We start from the raw sequence: 19,540 nt of genomic DNA, 5'->3' as shown, positions 1-19,540 counted from the left end.
ACCCCTGGCCTAGAGACCTCTTGACAATCAATAATGTGAGGTATCTATGAGGTGATTTGGTATGACGAAGATCTCTGAACACATGTTAAGGGCATGGGGGGAGGATTCAGAATAATTAGAGACTAGTGATGCTTATGAAAGAAATACCAAATTGCTGATCTATCTAGTCTGATTTTAACTAAATATCCGAACTCTCAGGTGGAGGGGTGTCTCTAGACCAGCCTTCTCCAATCTGCTATTCTCTATGTTGAACCTCAGATCCTAGCATGTCCAACATTGTCATCAACTATGACCATATTGGCTGGGAATCCTGGGAGTTTTAGTTCTTGCACATTTGGAGGACAGGAAGATGATACTTGTTGCCACTGGCTTTCAGATCAGAACTTTCTCCCATCTGAAGGTGCTGCTGGCACCTTCTCCTTGCATTGCTTGTGCTCCCCCCTTAGGCAATTGTTGCTTTTCTATAAAGTTCCTTTATCTTGATTTGGGATCCATCTAGGTCAGTTCTGTCTGCTCTGACTTGGCAACAGCTCTCCAAATCATCAAAAATATTCTTCTCACTCTTGCTACCTCACATTCCTTTTGGATCCCTTCGTCTTCCCTCCCCCTCACTTACGGTTTCACAGTGTCCTAGAGAATCAAATGTTGTAGCGTTAGCCAGTTGGTGGCATTTTAGAGTTCAGAAGAGAGACCTGCAAACTGGAATGGTTCTATCTTGTTAACAAAAAAGCAGAAATAAACAGAAACGTAGGTGTATTTGGAAATAAAGTAATTTCAGAAGATTTTTTTTCTATTTTTTTTCAATTAATAAAAATTCAATCAATAAATAAATAACTCTAGGTGGTTCAGTTATTTTGAGATATTTCTTTTGAAACAGAAGGTAGCATGCATTATCTGTCTTACCTATAGGTTAAAAAAAGGTAAAGGTTTTCCCTGTTCGGTCGTGTCTGATTCATGGGGAGAGGGTGGACATCTCCGTTTCTTAGCCAAAGGAGCCAGCTTTGTCCAAAGAAGCTTCCATGGTCATGGAGTCAGCATGACTGTATGCCAAGATGCATGGAATGCTGTTAGCTTCCCACCGAAGTGGTACCTATTTATCTAAGCTTGCCCCGTCACGCGGTGTTTGAGTCTTGAACTGTCAACCTTCTGTTCAACAAGTCCAGCATCTTAATCACTAGGCCACCTATAAGCATCCATGTTGAGCCTGGAGAAGCAGCACCCAGCCAATGGCACTGGGAAGAAGATTTCATAGCACTGTTGAAATAATTGTCCTGGATCTCCATTGCTTCTGCTGGTTCCAACATCTTCATAAGCCCCACCATTGTGTTAAAGCTTTTTTCCCCCTCTTGAATTCAGTTTCACAGTCAGGGCTAAGGGCCTGAAGTTGGCTGAGACAGACAAAAGTTTAAAATTATATTTTGTAGAAATATGTTACTGAATGACTGCAGGAACAGGTTACCTGCCAGATATGGAATTTGTCCTAAGTCTCTTTGACAATTTTCCTCTAGGAAAGCTATGGTAAGATATATTACTATTAATAAATAATAATAAAAAAATCAATGTACTGTTCTGTTATATTGATTACTGCATTTTGATTGCAAAGTATATAGGTTTCTTCATTGCCAGTCAGATAAAATTTTACTTTATTTCCCCTCTTCTCCCTTTAAAATGGCAGCTTAAAGAATGATCACCCTGTTAAGTGTGGGGAATTTGATGGCCTAGTGGAACTTGCAACTATTTGTGCTCTTTGCAATGATTCCTCGCTGGATTATAATGAGGTGAGTTTTTGTTATTAGTATTAGCCAGTGCTTTTTTTCTATAAAAAAAAAAAAAAAAGATGCCGGAACTCACACATGTCATACAATCCGCCTTGCCTACCCTACAAGGTTCCATCCAAAAAAGGTGCCGGAACTCCATTCTGGGTGTTCTATGAGAAAAAAAGCCCTGGTATTAGCTATAGTATTAGCAATCTTAGACTTATATGCTGCTTCATAATGCTGTACAACCCTTTCTGTACAAATGTCAGCATATGTCCCCCAACAATCTGGGTCCTCATTTTACCAATCTTGGAAGGATGGAAGGCTGAGTCAACCTTGAGCCCATTCAAGATCAAACTCCAGACTATAGGCAGAGTTAGACTGCAATACTGCATTCTAACTACTGCGCCACCGGTGCTCATATATTATATATCAAATCAGGAAGAAAATCATACAGTAGCTCAGCCTACAGTTCCTAGAAGAGTTTTCTCCGGTTTGAACTGTGAAGTCTGCCTGGAGCTGAAGGGAATTGTAATTCAGAAGGCTTCACTTTTACAATGAATTTGTCATTTCTTTTGATGTGCAAGAACAAGTATATTACAAGTATTAATACCTTAATTGTCAGGGGGAAAAATAGCATGCAAAAAAGTATATCCTTTTTTAATAATTTTCTTGAAGTTTAAAAATAGATAAAAATCCTACAAATTAAGAAAAAAAGAAAAAGTGCAGAAAAAAGGGGGAAGGAAAAAAATAGGTAAAAGAAAAAAGAAATATACCCTGTTTTATTATAAAACTTTTTAAAAAGTTAATTTAAAATTTAAAGTTTAAAAGTTTAAAAAGCCAGATTCACTTAACAACCGTGTTACTAACTTAACAGCTGTGGTGATTCACTTAACAACTGTGACAAGAAAGGTCGTAAAATGGGGCAAAATTTACTTAACAACTGTTTTACTTAGTAATGGAAATTTTGGGCTCACTTGTGATCCTAAATTGGGGACAACCTGTAAAGACAGATAGGCCTGGATTATTTGCAACATCATTATCCTAAGACTTACCATTTACCATTTCATGTGTAGAAATAATATGTCCTTTTAGATATATTAATTAGAAATTAATTTTTTCTACCTACGTGTTAAGTAGACATGCTACATCAGACTCTTTATTTTACTGTTTTTGTTTTTGCTTTTAATGTTGGGATTTGAACATCCTTCCTCACCAAACTAACATAAACGAACTAGACTGCAGTGAGGGGGATCTTGGTTTTGTTTTAACTACACCTTCCCTTTCGGTTTCTAGTCCAAGAAAGTTTATGAAAAGGTGGGAGAAGCGACAGAAACAGCCTTGACCTGTCTTGTAGAGAAGATGAATGTTTTCAACACAGATACCAGCAGTTTCTCCAATGTAGAAAGAGCCAGTGCCTGCAATACCGTGAGTAAGGGGTTAATTTCTCCAGGATAGAGACAAGAAGTATTTGCGATCTTTAAATGGGGACTCGCAGACCATGTTTAGCGTGGTTGGCCCAATAAAAGCCCCTTCCTAGCCATAAACCATTGCTGCAATTCTCTGCAGGGGAGAAATGGGACAATTCCAGAGCACTAAAGCATGGCCAGTTCCTGTGTTAATTGTTGGAAGCTGCCTTGAGGATTTGCATAATGGAAAAGCTGGACATAAATCCAATAATTAAATATTAAATTTGGTGATTTCTTGACACTCGCTGGTAACCTATTCATGTTGTTATGCATACAATAGCCTTGTAAATAAATCCAGAAGTGTTTTTAACTTGCAAATTATTTTTTATCTGTTAGATAATAAATAGATAGCCCTTTTAGTTGCTGGGTGCAAAATATTTCTAGGCTATGTAACCAAGTCTCTATTTCAATGCCATAATACTTTGGCCTGGCAAGAAAGGTCTGGAGCTAGAATTGGCAACTAATGGACCAAATGCAGTTCTGGAGGCTTTCCAGAACATGTCACTAAACGTTGGTGACCAAGTATCAATATTTAGATCATGATATTTTCATGAAATAAAAAGCAGAAGAGGATTACATTTTGAAAGGCTTAATGTAGCTTTAAAAAAAAAATCCCTCCTGTGCAGACTCAAAGGGAGCAGACAAATACAACACTGTTATTGGCAACAACCAGTATTTTCTGTAGGGCATCCTTTTGTCCACACAGAGAAAACAAAGTGGCCCTTTCGTATGTTTTTTTCCCCTTCTGAAGCAAGTATAATACTCTGAAAAGAACATGCATGGCATCATAGACGGTATATTTTGCATTCCAGATGCTACTCTGCATTTGTGATCTATGTATCTAGAATACTTATTTATATCTGTAAATTTAAACATTGCTTAACAAAAATATTAATATATATTCAAGGACAATTCCTATGGCTGGGACTCTGCTGGTTACCTATTGTCATTTTCACTCCACCCCCACCCCTACAGGTGATCAAAAAGCTGATGAAGAAGGAATGCACCCTTGAATTTTCCCGCGACCGCAAGTCCATGTCTGTGTATTGCACACCTGTGGCCTCCAGTCACAATTCCTCGAGCAGCAAGCTCTTTGTCAAGGTAACTACTGGCACCAGGTCCAGCTGTGGTGAAGGCACAGCTAGAGGCGCCGCTGCTATGGCTTTCTCTAGGCCAGTGATGATGAACCTTTTAGAGACCGAGTGCCCAAACTGCAACCCAAAACCCACTTATGCATCGTCGAGTGCCGGGTGGGTATGGCCCATTGGGTGGGCGTGGCTGCGGTGGTAACAGCAGACTGGGTGGGACTAAAAAGTCCAATCAATCAATTCCAACTTTGCAAGATCTTTTTTTTTCCCTGTGAGAAGTTGAAATTGAACCTTTTTTTTTTGTACACGGTGGCGGAGGCCTAAAGCAAAAAGGTTTTATAAAACCCAGCTGAAGGCCTAGGACTGGGGCGACGGTGCGCATGCCCACAGAGAGGACTCTGAGTGCCGCCTCTGGTTCGCCACCACGGCTCTAGGCGTTGAACTTGACAGGTGAAATGGTGGTGTGGCTTCACTTTTCTACGGGACACACGCTGGCTTATCAAAGGTTGCTGCAGCTATGGACTTTTTGGAGATATGAATCTTAGCAAAATGTTACACAGCAATATCCCTGCCCAGGATCCCAGCCAAGAGTCATTGTTCAATTCTCATTACTCGTTCTCATTTGTCTCTTTGTTTCCCTGCATCCACCCTTAAGATAGTTTCCTTTATTTCTAAAATATTTTATATTTTTGGAATTTAGATTCCCTCAAATTATGAATACTGTCGTCTAATGTGTTGATGAGTTTGCTGTGATGTGTCAAGAGGAGGAACTCCTTTAGGGACTAGAGCACTGTTTTTCAACTTGGCAACTTTAAGATGTGTGGGCCAAATCTCAGAATTCTCCAGCCAGAATGGGAATTCCGGGAATTGAAGTCCAGGCATCTTAAAGCTGCCAAGTTTGAAAAACAATGCTCTCTAGACTAGAGTACATGGGGTGGGCAACTATTGTCCCTTTATGACCTGTGGACTTCAACTCCCAGAATTCCTCAGCTAGGCAGTCATACTAGCTTAGGAATTCTGGGAGTTGAAGTTTACAGATCGTAAAGGAGCCATAGTTGCCCATCCCTGCTGTAAAGGATCAAACTCTGTCTCTTTAGAAGCGAAATGGTTTTGCTTTAAGCAGGGAAATAATTTTCCCCCCCACTCTTTCTTCCCTTTCCCTGATATCTTTGATACATCTTGAAAAAGAATGGGTGTTTTTGTTTCAAAATAAATGTTGACTTAATCTCCAAGAGATTCCTTTAAAGTCCTGTGTTTCCACTAGGGGGTGCTCTTTGCTTAGTTTTCAAGGTAGAACTTATTTGGAGAGAGAAAATAGGCCATTCTGGCCTAATAAATTAACTATCCTTTGCAGGAAAAAACTTTTATTTTTCACACAGCTAGCAATTGCCTTTAGCCTTTGAGTAGCGTGCACAACTTCACATTCTCAAATGTAAGCTAATCAGATCACCGACATAAATTTAAGATAGATTTTTAGCTTCCAAACATGTTGAATGCCATTAATTCCTTTACTACTCAGGTACAGTATTTACCAATTTCCTCTTTTATTAGATGAATAAATGACATTAGACTAAAACTTTTGGAGAGATGGCAAAGCTTCACCCCATCCAAGATTTACAGAGTTTAAAACCACAGACACATTTTGCATAAGTCTCTCATAGTTTACCTGCTTGATCATTGGGGTCAGTTCAGACATTTCATTTCTTTTCTTTCTCAAGGGCGCTCCGGAAAGTGTCATTGAGCGCTGCAGTTATGTTCGTGTTGGCGCAAACCAAGTCCCTTTGACTTCTTCCATCAAAGAGAAGATCCTCTCCAAGATTCGGGAATGGGGTACCGGCATCGACACTCTACGCTGCCTCGCCTTGGCCACGAGAGACCATCCACCTCGGAAAGAGGACATGCATCTGGATGACGCCAGCCAGTTTGTTAACTATGAAGTAAGTGAGGCTGGCTAGAGGGTGAGAGTATCTTTATAGGCCATATACAGGTAGTCCTCAACTTACAACTTACACCTTCATTTAGTGACTGTTTAAAGTTACAACGGCACTGGAAAAAGTGACTTATGACCATTTTTCACACTTATGACCCTTGCAGCATCCCCATGGTCACATGATCAAAATTTAGACGCTTGGCAACTGGCAGGTATTTAGGACGGTTGCAGGGTCCTGAAATCATGTAATCACCTTTTGTAACCTTCTGACAAGCAAAGTCAGTGGGGAAGCCAGATTCACTTAATAACTGTGCTGCTAAGTTAACAACTGTAGTGATTCACTTAACAACCTCCAGCCTTTTAGGGCACAACATTTTCCCTAGATCCAAAGTTTAGAAAATGGCAAATCAAACATTGGAAAGATGTATTCTCCCCACTCCCTTTTACCTGCAGACTAAGTTGACCTTTGTTGGCTGCGTGGGAATGCTGGACCCTCCTCGGAAGGAAGTGGTGTCCTCTATTGAAATGTGCAAGAAAGCGGGCATCCGTGTCATCATGATCACCGGAGACAACAAAGGAACAGCGGTGGCTATCTGCCGGAGGATTGGGATCTTCTCAGAGAATGAGGAGGTGACCGACAAAGCCTACACGGGCAGAGAATTTGACGATCTCTCACCAGAGGCCCAAAGCAATGCCTGCCGTTCAGCTCGATGCTTTGCCCGGGTAGAGCCTGCCCATAAGTCCAAGATAGTTGAATACTTACAATCATTCAATGAAATCACAGCGATGGTGAGTTCAGACCATCCCTCTTCGTCTTTTGATCCTCCAGATTTACTTAAGGGTATTGGAAGATAGCAGGGTGATGTAGATGAAAAGCAAGATAGACTCAAATAATTAAATAAATAGGGTTGCATGTGTTCTTCAGGTTTCTTTCTCCTTCCTTGGATGAGAATCCATCTGTTGTCTAGCTGAACCTTGGCAACTTGAAGACTTCAACTTTAGCATATTGGCTAGGGAATTCTGGGAGTTGAAGTCTACCCAACATCAACCTGCCAAGGTTGAGAAACACTGGTCTAGTCTTCACACCTATGTTGGACTTCAATTCCTAGAATTCTTAGGCATGTTGGCTGGGAATTTGGGACATTCCTAATCCATCACATCTGGAGGGAACTAGGTAAGGAAAAACTAATATAAATGTACCTAGTTTAATAACACGTCAAAAATATATAGATAGACTAGTAGAGAATTGTCCATCATTGCTATAAATATAAAGTCTAAACTGAAATAAAAATAAAAAATATATTGCTATAAAGTCTAAACTGAAGCTTTAGCTTTTGAGTTAATTTATCTTCTGTTTTTCTGGAGGCATCAGGCTGGCCAGTGTTGGAAACGGTTCCCAAACCAGACACTGGATTAGGCAAATCTTTGGGCAAAATTAACTTTATTTTCTCTAGACTGGTGACGGAGTGAACGATGCCCCTGCTCTGAAGAAAGCTGAAATTGGTATTGCAATGGGCTCTGGAACAGCAGTGGCCAAATCGGCTGCAGAGATGGTTTTGTCAGATGATAATTTTTCTACCATTGTGGCTGCTGTGGAGGAAGGCAGAGCTATTTACAACAATATGAAGCAGTTCATCCGCTACCTCATTTCTTCTAATGTTGGAGAAGTCGTTTGGTAAGAGCTTAAGGCAGCCCTGGTCAGAACAGAAAATAATGAAGGGTAGAGAAAGTAGTTATGGGATTGCAGATTTCATCAACAATAAATATTGGGTCTTCTGTGGAGTCCTTGGTGCTCTCTGAGCTTGGTGAGTTCATCAAGGACTCCACCATTCAACTTTGTGCCACATATATTCCACTGGAAATGGACATTTTGGTTGGAGATGGTAGGTGTGGGGCCCTGGAACACTAGGAGACTATATTTCCCCCACCCCCACCCCATATAGTCAAGTGAGTTAAGAGGTAATTCTCTAGCACATCTGCTGGAAAATTTATCAGAAATAATAACAAACTATGTCAAATATTGTTCTTAGGAGACATTCAGTTCTGATCTGAGAACCTCTGCTTTCATTCAGTATTGAAACCAAAAGTGTTCCATTTGAGCTGGTGCAAAGTTCAGTGAGGAAAACAGTCCCCAGGTATGGGAGGCAAGTGTGCACTTTATAATCATGAAGAATTTCTCTAGATACTCTCGCAAAATGACTTTCAAAGTCTACATGCCCATTTACAAAGTCGCTGTTGTGGTCACTATGACTGATCACAAAGTCCCCATTTCAGAGGTGAGGCTGAGAGCTCCACAACTTGTCCAAAACCTAAGTAGAAGGTAGAGAGTGGCACCTGGAACCTAGCACGTAAAAATGAGCCTTTGCAGTTCCAGCTGAAAATACTGTACAAAGAAAGTGAACGAATAAACTCAAATTACATCTGGACTAGTTAATGTTGGCTGGATGTTTTTGATCTGATGCTTCTATTGTTGGGTTTCATTGTATAATTTGAATCTGCTGGCTTGAAAGTACAGTGTGTTCCAATTGTATATTATGCAAACATTGTGCCAAGGTGCAAGGGAGATGTCAGTTACAGAAAGCAGCTTTTAGGGTATACCATTGTCAACTCTTTGAGTGCTTCTGTTGCGTGCTGTCTAGCTCTGTTTCACGTTATAAAAAATTGGCAAGGATTTAAACATTCTGGTTTAGTCTGAAATAGTTAGTCCTGTCCTAATAAAATAACAGAATAATATAGGATAACAGGGTTGGAAGGCACCTTAGAGGTCTTCTAGACCAATGCTCTGCTCAAGCAGGAGATCCTTTATCATTTCAGACAAAGGGTTGTTCAATCTCTTCTTAAAAACTTCCAGTGTCGGAGCATTCACAACTTTTAGAGGCAGGTTCTTCCACTGATTAATTGTTCTAACTGTCAGGAAAATTCCCCTTGGTTCTAGGTTGCTTCTCTCCTTGATTAGTTTCCATCCATTGCTTTTTGTCCTTCCTTCAGGTACTTTGAGCATAAGTTGACCCCCCTCTTCTTTATGGCAGCCCCTCAAATNGACTGACCTAGGGTGAATTTTAAATAGGGAATAATTTTTAAAAATTTTCAAAGATTTTAAATATGACACAGCTATTAATATATTTGCTTTTTAATTGGTTTTATAGGGGAAATGTTTTTTTGTGTTGTTTTTTAACATGCTGTGAGCCGCCCTGAGTCCCTCTGGGGAGAAGGGCGGCATAGAAGTTTAAATATAAAATGACTTTCAAAGTCTACATGCCCATTTACAAAGTCGCTGTTGTGGTCACTATGACTGATCACAAAGTCCCCATTTCAGAGGTGAGGCTGAGAGCTCCACAACTTGTCCAAAACCTAAGTAGAAGGTAGAGAGTGGCACCTGGAACCTAGCACGTAAAAATGAGCCTTTGCAGTTCCAGCTGAAAATACTGTACAAAGAAAGTGAACGAATAACCTCAAATTACATCTGGACTAGTTAATGTTGGCTGGATGTTTTTGATCTGATGCTTCTATTGTTGGGTTTCATTGTATAATTTGAATCTGCTGGCTTGAAAGTACAGTGTGTTCCAATTGTATATTATGCAAACATTGTGCCAAGGTGCAAGGGAGATGTCAGTTACAGAAAGCAGCTTTTAGGGTATACCATTGTCAACTCTTTGAGTGCTTCTGTTGCGTGCTGTCTAGCTCTGTTTCACGTTATAAAAAATTGGCAAGGATTTAAACATTCTGGTTTAGTCTGAAATAGTTAGTCCTGTCCTAATAAAATAACAGAATAATATAGGATAACAGGGTTGGAAGGCACCTTAGAGGTCTTCTAGACCAATGCCCTGCTCAAGCAGGAGATCCTTTATCATTTCAGACAAAGGGTTGTTCAATCTCTTCTTTAAAACTTCCAGTGTCGGAGCATTCACAACTTTTAGAGGCAGGTTCTTCCACTGATTAATTGTTCTAACTGTCAGGAAAATTCCCCTTGGTTCTAGGTTGCTTCTCTCCTTGATTAGTTTCCATCCATTGCTTTTTGTCCTTCCTTCAGGTACTTTGAGCATAAGTTGACCCCCCTCTTCTTTATGGCAGCCCCTCAAATACTGGAACACTCTTATCATATCACCCCAATCCTTAACTTTGTTAAACTGTGCATACCTAGTTTCCTGCAACCATTCATTGTACAGTTCAGCCTCCAGACTCCTTATCATTTTTGTTGCTGAAGGCCACAAAAACATATTGTATTCCATTTTCAGCATCTTCCTGACGGCCATCCTGGGCCTTCCTGAAGCTTTGATCCCGGTCCAGTTGCTTTGGGTGAACTTGGTGACTGATGGACTGCCGGCTACGGCCCTTGGCTTTAATCCTCCTGACCTTGACATCATGGATAAATTGCCCCGGAACCCTAGAGAACCTCTCATTAGTGGATGGTTGTTCTTCCGCTACCTTGCAATTGGAGGTGAGAACATTTTTATGCCTATTTTGGATGCCTTCCAGATGAGTGGATTTCAAATCCTAGAATGCTCCACTCAGCATGGCTGTGGCTGGGAATTGTGGATTATGGGGGTAGCCTATATTAGGGAAGGCAATTTGATATGTACAAACAACAGCGGGCAAGTTACAGACTCATCCACACACTCTTTTACTTGCCCCCTCGTGAATATGCATGAATTAACCGTTTAGTCCCAGTGTAGTGTTGTCCAGGGTGCAGTAACCTTTCAACACTTTTTTGAGATACTAGGCAACCTGTGTCCCATTTGGTCATTGTTTCAGAGATGTTTCCTTACCTAAACAGAGAAAGGAAATGACCAAGAGGGGGCAAAAAAGCAGTGGGAGCAGGAACAACTTCCAACTTTCTGACAGCTTCCTCATTGAGTTTCCTCATGGGAATCTGTCAGGGAGCCTCAGAAATCTTCCCCCTTCCTTTTCCTTCCCTTCCCAGAAGGCAGGTGAGTGGCTGCTGCTGGGTGGGGGAGGGAATGAGGGGGTTGCGTGATTGACTGAGAAACTGTCACAGAACATTGAAAATAAACATTACAAAATGGCAGCAACAGCCTGGCAACTACCAGTACCATTGACACAGCCACATGTTTCCAAATTTCATTCACTCGGGAGTTATGGGTCCCAGATTTGGACACATTCTTTAAGTTAGCCTATTTGAGGTACCTTAGTTCAAAAATTGTTGCCCTACGATGCATCATTTCACCCTATAATAGTATATAGATTAAGAAATGAAACAGGTAATGTTTAAGCTGCTTAGATTCTTTGCTGAAGCAAGGTATAGATTGAATTAACAGTGTCCAATAACCTTGGACTTTTATTTGAAATATATCAGGTAGTGATGGTAGTTGGAATGTAGTTAGAATGGGTTGGGTTGGTTCCTCACCATAAGCATCATATAACGAAGACCAAAAAGCTCTTTAACTTAGTCCCATTCCTTTATTTAATTTTCCTTTTCCTTTGCAGTTTATGTTGGGTTTGCAACTGTAGGTGCAGCTACTTGGTGGTTCTTGTACGATGCGGAAGGACCTCAAGTTACCTTTCACCAACTGGTAAGTTAGAGATCTAAATTGGAAAAAACGCAGTTTGCATCTTTATATCCTGCAGAAAGGCGGTGCATGTTACATCTAGAGCCAAAAACGTTGCTTCAGAGTAATTGCGGACAGCATCTGGCTGAGGCTAGGAACAGATATGGCTCCTTAAGGATGGGCCACGCATCCTCCAAAGGGCTATACTATCTTTTTATCTTGAAGATATTGAAGGTGAAGATACTATTGTTAATTTACTGAAAAACCTGATCTAATCTTCTGAGCCTGATTACATTGATCCACTGTAACTAAAGTTCAGACTGGATATTGTTGGCTCCAATTGATGATCTCCACTAAGAGATGCAAAGCATTATTTCTTCTGGATGTCTCAGCAGTGATTATTGTTACTAATTATATTTCTGGTGGAACAGAAATACAGGTATTATTTGGATGCATGTCAGAAAGTAGCAGTGGATGACTTCATTGTTGTTGCAAGTATTTTTTGAATGCCTACTTGCAGCTATTGGAAGAAAGAGTCCAGCATTTCAGAAGGTTCTGTCATTAATATGTTGCTAAACCTCTGATATTACAGCATTATACTTTGAATATTTTTTTTAGTTTATTTTATTAAGCTTTTCCATGGGAATTCCTTTTTATTTCAAGGGATTCATTCTTTATATCTATTGATGGCCACTGGATTATGGAAACAGCAGGAGTTTCCATAATGTAGGGAATCTTTATGGATATCACGGAGACAAAATTTACTAGTTGCATTAAAAAAGGAAAACCATTAATTCTTACTTTTTCTAATGGCTAGAATATGATGCTTAGCCAGTGTGTTTAGCCAATATGACAAATCTCACATAGAGTAAGAAAGCATCCTGCAGAAAGACATGTAGCATCTAAAAATCAAATACTGACTTTTTTTTCCTGAGGTTTTGTGTTAACACAGAACAGGGGTTCTTGATGATAAATTGTGGAAACCTTCCAAGAGAATTACATAATGTTACTTTATTCAGATTTAGAGAGGCTATTAAATTTTGTTTTTCTGTTCCATATGTTTTCAGAGTTATTTGGCTTTGTAAAATCTTTAAGATTTATAACTTGATTTTCCTTCCTATAGGACCTGAGTGCAGTATACACGGCACAGCTTCTTAGCTTTTGAAAAGATTATAGTATTTTCCTATTGCTTGTAATATTTGCTGCGTGCTGAGGTTTATGTTTTTATTTATTACGCTCTATGGACTTCAACTGGCTAGTGATAAAAAGATCAAGATCACAATATAAAATACCCCAAGTTTTCATTAAAATGATAATAAAATTCCTCCTGTAATGACTATCCCCAGCATTAAAAGTCTTCGTACCACTGCAAGCTTTAGAAGTTTTTAATCTCTGAGCCACGACTCACAGCAGTCTTCACACTGAGCCTTATGGGGGTTGTTGTTTTTTTGCCTACAGAGGAACTTCATGAGATGCACAGAAGACAACCCCATCTTTGAAGGCATTGATTGTGAAATCTTCGAATCCCGTTATCCAACCACCATGGCACTCTCAGTCCTGGTGACAATTGAGATGTGCAACGCACTAAACAGGTACAGTGTCACCAGCTGGGTGTTTCTTGAAGGAGAAAAGCAACACACTGAGCCTACTTTCATTTTTTAAAAAGGGATCGATAATATGGAGTGCAGGATTTAGAGTGCAGCTCTTCCAAGAAAAAATGGTGCTTTTCTAGGAGCATCTGGACTTTCTTGTTTTTCTTTGAAGATGTTTCGCTTCTCATCCAAGAAGCTTCTTGGATGAGAAGCGAAACATCTTCAAAGAAAAACAAGAAAGTCCAGATGCCTCCTGAAAAAACACCTTTGGGACAACCATGACTTGGATGACTGAGAATCTCGATAGACATCCTGAAGCTGACACGTGTTTTGTGAGTGCATCTCAGTACTTAATCAAAACAAACTATCCATAGATAATTTTCTTCCGTGGCATAAATTCTAAAAATCACTGCCTGTCCAGTCACTGGAGAAAGTCATGTCAGCAGCAGGTTATGGAGAGCAGTGGAGTGCAAAGACAGCAAACCTTTATTTCATTTGTGCTTGTTTCTTGGTTTATCTCTTGGGTATTTTATTCCCAGGAATGGGATGAAATGCTGGTGGGGTTTTCTGCCCAATTAACTTGCCAGGGTACTGAATGTGTCTTGTAAGATCAATGGAATTTGTCTGCAACATAGGTTGGATGACTACTGACGTGGTGACCTTTTTAAAATAATTATGTAGCCTCTGTGTGCTTTGTATGGTTGTAGGTGTTGGGCCATCAACTTTGGATAGCATACAGACAATCCTTGACTTATGACCACAATTAGAACCAGAATTTCTTTTCCTAAGCAAAGTGGCTTTTAAGTGAGTCATGCTTGATTTTATGACCTGTTTTGCTACGATTATTAAGTTTATCACTACAGTTGTTAAATGAATCATGTGGTCAAGAAGTAAATCCAGCTTGCTCCATTGGCTTCCTTTGTGGCAAGCTGGCTGGGAAAATTGCAAATGGCATAAGCCTAAGACTGAAAATCAGGCTTGTCAGATGTTATATTTTTTCTATCCTGCTCTATGGAGTAGAGAGTTGGTCTCTGACAGAAGGCCACCTGAAGAGACTAGAAGCATTTGAAATGTGGATTTACAGGCGGCTGTTACGGATAAGCGGAGTTGACAAGATCAGAAATGAGGAGGTGATAAGCCGCCTGGGAAAGCCAAGGGAAATCATCAAAACAATTAAAAAACGAAAATTAGAATATTTCGGACATGTGATGCGACACCCAGAAAAATACGGCATACTCCATTTAATCCTCCAGGGAAAGACTGAAGGCAAACGAGGTCCAGGCAGAAGAAGAACATCGTGGCTTCAAAATCTAAGGGACTGGTTTGGACAAAACTCAGCAGCACTTTTTCGTGCGGCTTCTGATAAAAACAGGATCGCCAACATGATCGCCAACGTCCGATAACGGATATGGCACAAGAAGAAGAATCACTTGATCTGGGATACTGCAACCATTGTTTGCCAAGCACCTGAATTTTGATCCACATATGATCATGGGGATGCTGCAATAGTCATAAGTGTGAGGACTGATCAAAAGTCAGTTTTTTCAGCATAACTTTGAATAATCAATAAACAAATGGTTGTAAGTCAAGGGCTACCAGTAATTGCAATTGCTTAGAAGTGTCCCCCTTGCCTCAAATGACATAGAGAGAACGTATTGTGTATGTAGATGCCTTCAGAAAGCTAAGGAATTGGGGATGCCTGATTAGTTTCTGTCTTCTCTACAGTGTCTCTGAAAACCAGTCGCTGCTCAGGATGCCTCCCTGGCTGAACATCTGGCTCCTGGGAGCCATTATCATGTCTATGGCTCTGCATTTCCTGATTCTGTACGTGAAGCCATTGCCTGTAAGTAATGTCCCTTGTGCCCAAATTGGATTTAGAAGGATCTTACTGAGCCACATCCTGCCTCCACTGCTTTCTTTGGATTCCTGGTGGCAACAGTGGGCAATGTTGGTTTCAGGATCCCAGAATCAGGATCTCTGATCACAGTTAGGGGAATTCAGGTATTAGCATTGCCAAAACTCGGCAGCAAGGCTCCCTCCCTTTTTGAAGTAGCAAACACACGAAATGAGAACCTAAAGCAGTCTTTCTCAACCTTGGCAAATTTAAGAATATAAACTTCAAGTCCCAGATTTCCCCGCCAGAATGGCTGCCTGGGGAATTCTGGGAAGTGAAGTCCACCAGTCTTAAAATTGCTAAGGTTGAGAAACATTGGTCTGAAACAACAAAATAACGTAAAAATTCAAATGAACCCTGGCTGCACCCAGTTTTGGGTGGCCCACACCTCTTCCCCCCAAATGTTAGATGTGGCTCCTGATTTCAAAATTTTGCCTATCCTGAAATTTCTTGGTACTTCAGCAAATCTGGGTGTCTTCAGGTTATTTTCTTTGGAACACTATAGAAGCAACAACATTCCCAGACTGAGCTTTGAAGGTAGTAATAGCAATATGCTGCTTCATAGTGCTTTACAGCCCTCTCTAAGTGGTTTACAGAGTCAGCATTTTGTCCCCAACAATCTGGGTTCTCTTTTTACCAACCTTGGAAGGATGGAAAGCTGAGTCAACCTTCCACCGGTAAGAATCGAACTGCTGGCAGTCGGCAGAATTAGCCTGCAATACTGCATTCTAACCGCTGCGCCATCACGGCTCTTGATGTAAGGTAAAGGATGTAATCCACATCATTTTCTTATCTTGCAGCTGATCTTTCAGGTGACCCCACTTAGCTGGCATCAATGGGAGACTGTGCTGCAAATCTCTTTGCCAGTTATCCTGCTGGATGAAGGCTTGAAGTATCTCTCCCGTAATCATTTAGATGGTGAGTGCCCTTGCAGCTGGATTGCCCATCAGCTTTGTGGCTTGTTAATTGCGTTGATGTAGGACACAGCTTGAATTGCAAAAGTAGAAGACACCGTGTAAAATAAATACCGAAGACCAAACCTTCCTGATATAATTAAGATAATACTTTAAATTATGGTCTTCTTCTGCCAGCATCATTTTCCAGAGCTATTGTGAACAAGCAATGAAATTCATTTATTTGTTTGTTTATTTATTAAATGTATTTGCCGCTCAACTCGTATCCAACTCTGGGTGGCTTAAAAGCATTAAAAATATTAAAATCATCAGTCATAGAAGCACAGCAGATAAAATCATTAACAAATACAAACCATTAACACCAGGTGAGAAAGGAAGGAGCCAGACACACAGGGTGGGGAGATGGGATTAAGTTTTAGTTAATCAACCACCTCCCGTATGAAGTTCCCCCATTGGGTCCCCAAGTCATCTGGCAAGGCCAGGTCATAAGGCCCTTATGAAACGTCAGGAGGGTGGGGCCGATCTCATCTCAGGGGATAAGATGTTCCAGATGGCAGGAGCTGCAGCAGAGAAGCCCCCCCAGCCGAAATAACTAAAGACATGGGATGGGGAAAAATGATTAATACCAGCCAGCAGTAATTCTTACAACAGAACAACTAAAGAATGATAATCCTCATTAAACAACCGCTAATTCAACAACTGTTCAAAGTTATAATGGCACTGAACAAAGTGACTTAGAACTGGTCCTTAAAGTTGCAGCCACTGCCGTTTCCCTGTTGTCATGTGATCACAATTCAGGCAATTGGCTCATAATTACAACAGTCGCAGCATCCCTCAGTCATATAATCGCCATTTGCCAACTTCACAGCTGACTTCCAACAAGCAAAGTCAGTGGGGAAGCTTGCAGGAGGTTACAAGTCACAGTCATGGGATGTTGTGCTTAACAACCACATAAGATTTGCTTAACAACCACAACCAGAACTGCAACAACGGCTGTTGTAAGTTGATACAGTCACATGACATCACACTTTTTGAATCTGTCGCTTAGCCATTGTTAAGCAAGGACTATCTGTAAGTTATTCAGCTGGAATTTTAAAAGGTCTGGTAAAATTAAATGATACTTAAATGGCAAGACTCTCCTTAGGGGGAGAACTTAGAGAATGGGAAAAGTTTATGTAGAATTCTCACATACATTTTCTGTACAGGTAGTTCTCAACTTATGACCACAACTGAGCCCAAATTGTGAGTTTTGTCCCATTTTATGACCTTTCTTGCCATGTGTGAATGTGTCATGTGAATCCCTGCAATTGTTAAGTTAGCAACACGGTTGTTAAGTGAATCTGGATTCCCCATTGACTTTGCTTGTCAGAAGGTTGCAAAAGGTGATCCCATGACCCCGGGACACTGCAAGCATCATAAATATGAGCCAGTTGCCAAGCTTCTGAATCTTGATCACGTGACCATGGGGATGCTGCAAAGGTCGCAAGTGTGAAAACTGGTCAAAATTCACTTTTTTCACTGCCATTATAACTTTGAATGTCACTAAATGAACTGTTGGAAGTTAAGGACTACCTGTATATGAGAGAAGATGTGTTTGTGTGTGGTACATGTGGAAGAATTCTGTAAATCTCCAAGATTTACAGAAGATCCCCAGACAGAGAACAATCCAGACATCAAAATCTTAGTTTTTGCATTTTAGTAATGCATTATTTTTGTCCCATTTGTAGAACCAAATTAAGAAAGAATTTAGAGCACTTTCCAGCAGCAGAAGGTTCTGCAGAGGAGTTTGTGGCCCTTAATGTTTCCCATCCTTATCAAGTTAGTTATCTTGAGATAGTGACTGCTTCATCTATTGCATTAAACCATGATTTGTTCAGCCATAATTCACCGAGCAAACAAAAGTAACTAGGTTCACAGCATACATTATTAAAAAACTTTAGGGCATAATGTTTGAATCTATTTAAGATGATAAAAATGTTTTCTACATTGTTATTGAAAAGTCAGTGCAAGCATTAATTAATTTAAAAAATGTTGTTTCCTGTCCCTATCCCCAGGCAAAGAGATCAAGGAATGACCAGCACAAAACAAACTCAGTTTCTCCGCAAAATGAATCATAAACTCTTACCTGGGACTAAAGAAATTGCATGCTTGCATTTCCAAAAGACATCAAGGAATATGCATGTTTTTGAAGTCTCTGACTTAATGCGGGTGAATTGTCAAAAGAAATGAAAAACTGATAATTTTTGTTTTGTTTTTATTTTTACTTTTGTTATGTATCTGGATTTTTTTTCCTGTATATAGTTGTGCAAATACTGGACAGTTAAATTATGGCTGGGGAGGGAGGATAAAGTTTGCTCTTTAATGGAGGCAAACCTTTAGAACCTTCTGCTTCTGAAGATTTAATTCCTTTTTTTTTAACTGCATTTTTCTCTTGAAACAAATTGTTTCTGAGACATTCTGTGGTTCCTGTCAGAAGTAACCGCTGGTGGGATGAATCTATCCTTCACCAACAAGACCCTCTTTGACATAGTCCTGTCAAGTTTTATAGGAGATAGAAAATACCACATGGTTTGAGGTAGCCTATCGGATTTTTTTGAAAAATATGTTTGACCACCCAATTGGCTACTGTATATTCATCATATCTTACTGGAGACTGGCTGCGGAAATCATGCTTGGCTTTGCGTAGAGGCCTACATTCTAGAATTCGAAGATGGCTACAATGCTTGTGCTTGCAGGCATATGACAAAGAGGGCAGAAAAGTTCAATATAACCATCTACTTCTGCTATGTTTTGTTCTTGTGGGAAACTTTTTCGCCACCATTTTTTTTCAGAGCTTTATTGTATGGAGGAGGATCTCCGGCTTCTTCTAGACCAGAAAGCTGAATTCATCAGTAAAGATTCAGTGTGGAAAGCTGGTATTTTGAAAGAAAGATTCCAGTCTGGCCATTTCTCTCTGTCAATTCTTTGTTCATAGAAACCCCACTTTGTATATAAGATATTGCCCTGGGACAGATCTATCTATGTTTGCGTGACTGTAGACCATAAATATATGGAGATGTCTCATTAGAAGTCAATTCGTTGATCCATTTATTGCAGGTGTGTCAATCCGCAGCCCATGGGCCACATGCAACCCTGGACAACTAGTAATACAGCCCCATAAGATCATAAACTTTTAATATTATTATGTGATTTTTAGCAATATTTTATATACAGTAACTATATTACATGTTTTGTATGCTGCCCAAGACCATTTCTCTTCATTCAGTGAGGCTCAGGCAAGCCAAAAAGTTGGACACACATATTTTAGCCTATCTGACTGGTAGCACAAATCTGTGGGTTATCGTTTTTCTCACTTGCTGCCTGAAATCTTTGTAACTGGAGATATTGGA

General features: G+C 40.2%; 1 protein-coding gene across 1 annotated transcript in view; it reads left to right on the top strand.

The window, feature by feature from the left end:
• The window catches only part of LOC107291851 (sarcoplasmic/endoplasmic reticulum calcium ATPase 3), a 65,296-nt gene extending 46,076 nt beyond the window's left edge, over positions 1 to 19,220 (top strand). The window contains exons 9-20 of the mRNA XM_015820885.1: positions 1,676 to 1,778; positions 3,054 to 3,185; positions 4,202 to 4,327; positions 6,033 to 6,251; positions 6,698 to 7,033; positions 7,699 to 7,919; positions 10,480 to 10,682; positions 11,690 to 11,775; positions 13,210 to 13,343; positions 15,069 to 15,186; positions 16,038 to 16,155; positions 18,206 to 19,220. Coding sequence (XP_015676371.1) covers positions 1,676 to 1,778; positions 3,054 to 3,185; positions 4,202 to 4,327; positions 6,033 to 6,251; positions 6,698 to 7,033; positions 7,699 to 7,919; positions 10,480 to 10,682; positions 11,690 to 11,775; positions 13,210 to 13,343; positions 15,069 to 15,186; positions 16,038 to 16,155; positions 18,206 to 18,225 — 1,816 coding nt within the window. The 3' untranslated portion in view covers positions 18,226 to 19,220. The remainder of the gene's footprint in view (positions 1 to 1,675; positions 1,779 to 3,053; positions 3,186 to 4,201; positions 4,328 to 6,032; positions 6,252 to 6,697; positions 7,034 to 7,698; positions 7,920 to 10,479; positions 10,683 to 11,689; positions 11,776 to 13,209; positions 13,344 to 15,068; positions 15,187 to 16,037; positions 16,156 to 18,205) is intronic.
• The last annotated feature ends 320 nt before the right edge of the window (positions 19,221 to 19,540 follow it).

This window comes from Protobothrops mucrosquamatus, unplaced genomic scaffold (assembly GCF_001527695.2).
Source record: "Protobothrops mucrosquamatus isolate PMUCROS unplaced genomic scaffold, P.Mucros_1.0 scaffold1200, whole genome shotgun sequence".
Taxonomy (NCBI): domain Eukaryota; kingdom Metazoa; phylum Chordata; class Lepidosauria; order Squamata; family Viperidae; genus Protobothrops; species Protobothrops mucrosquamatus.
The sequence above is the reverse complement of the archived record's forward strand: the minus strand, read 5'-3'. Positions and strand labels throughout refer to the sequence as shown.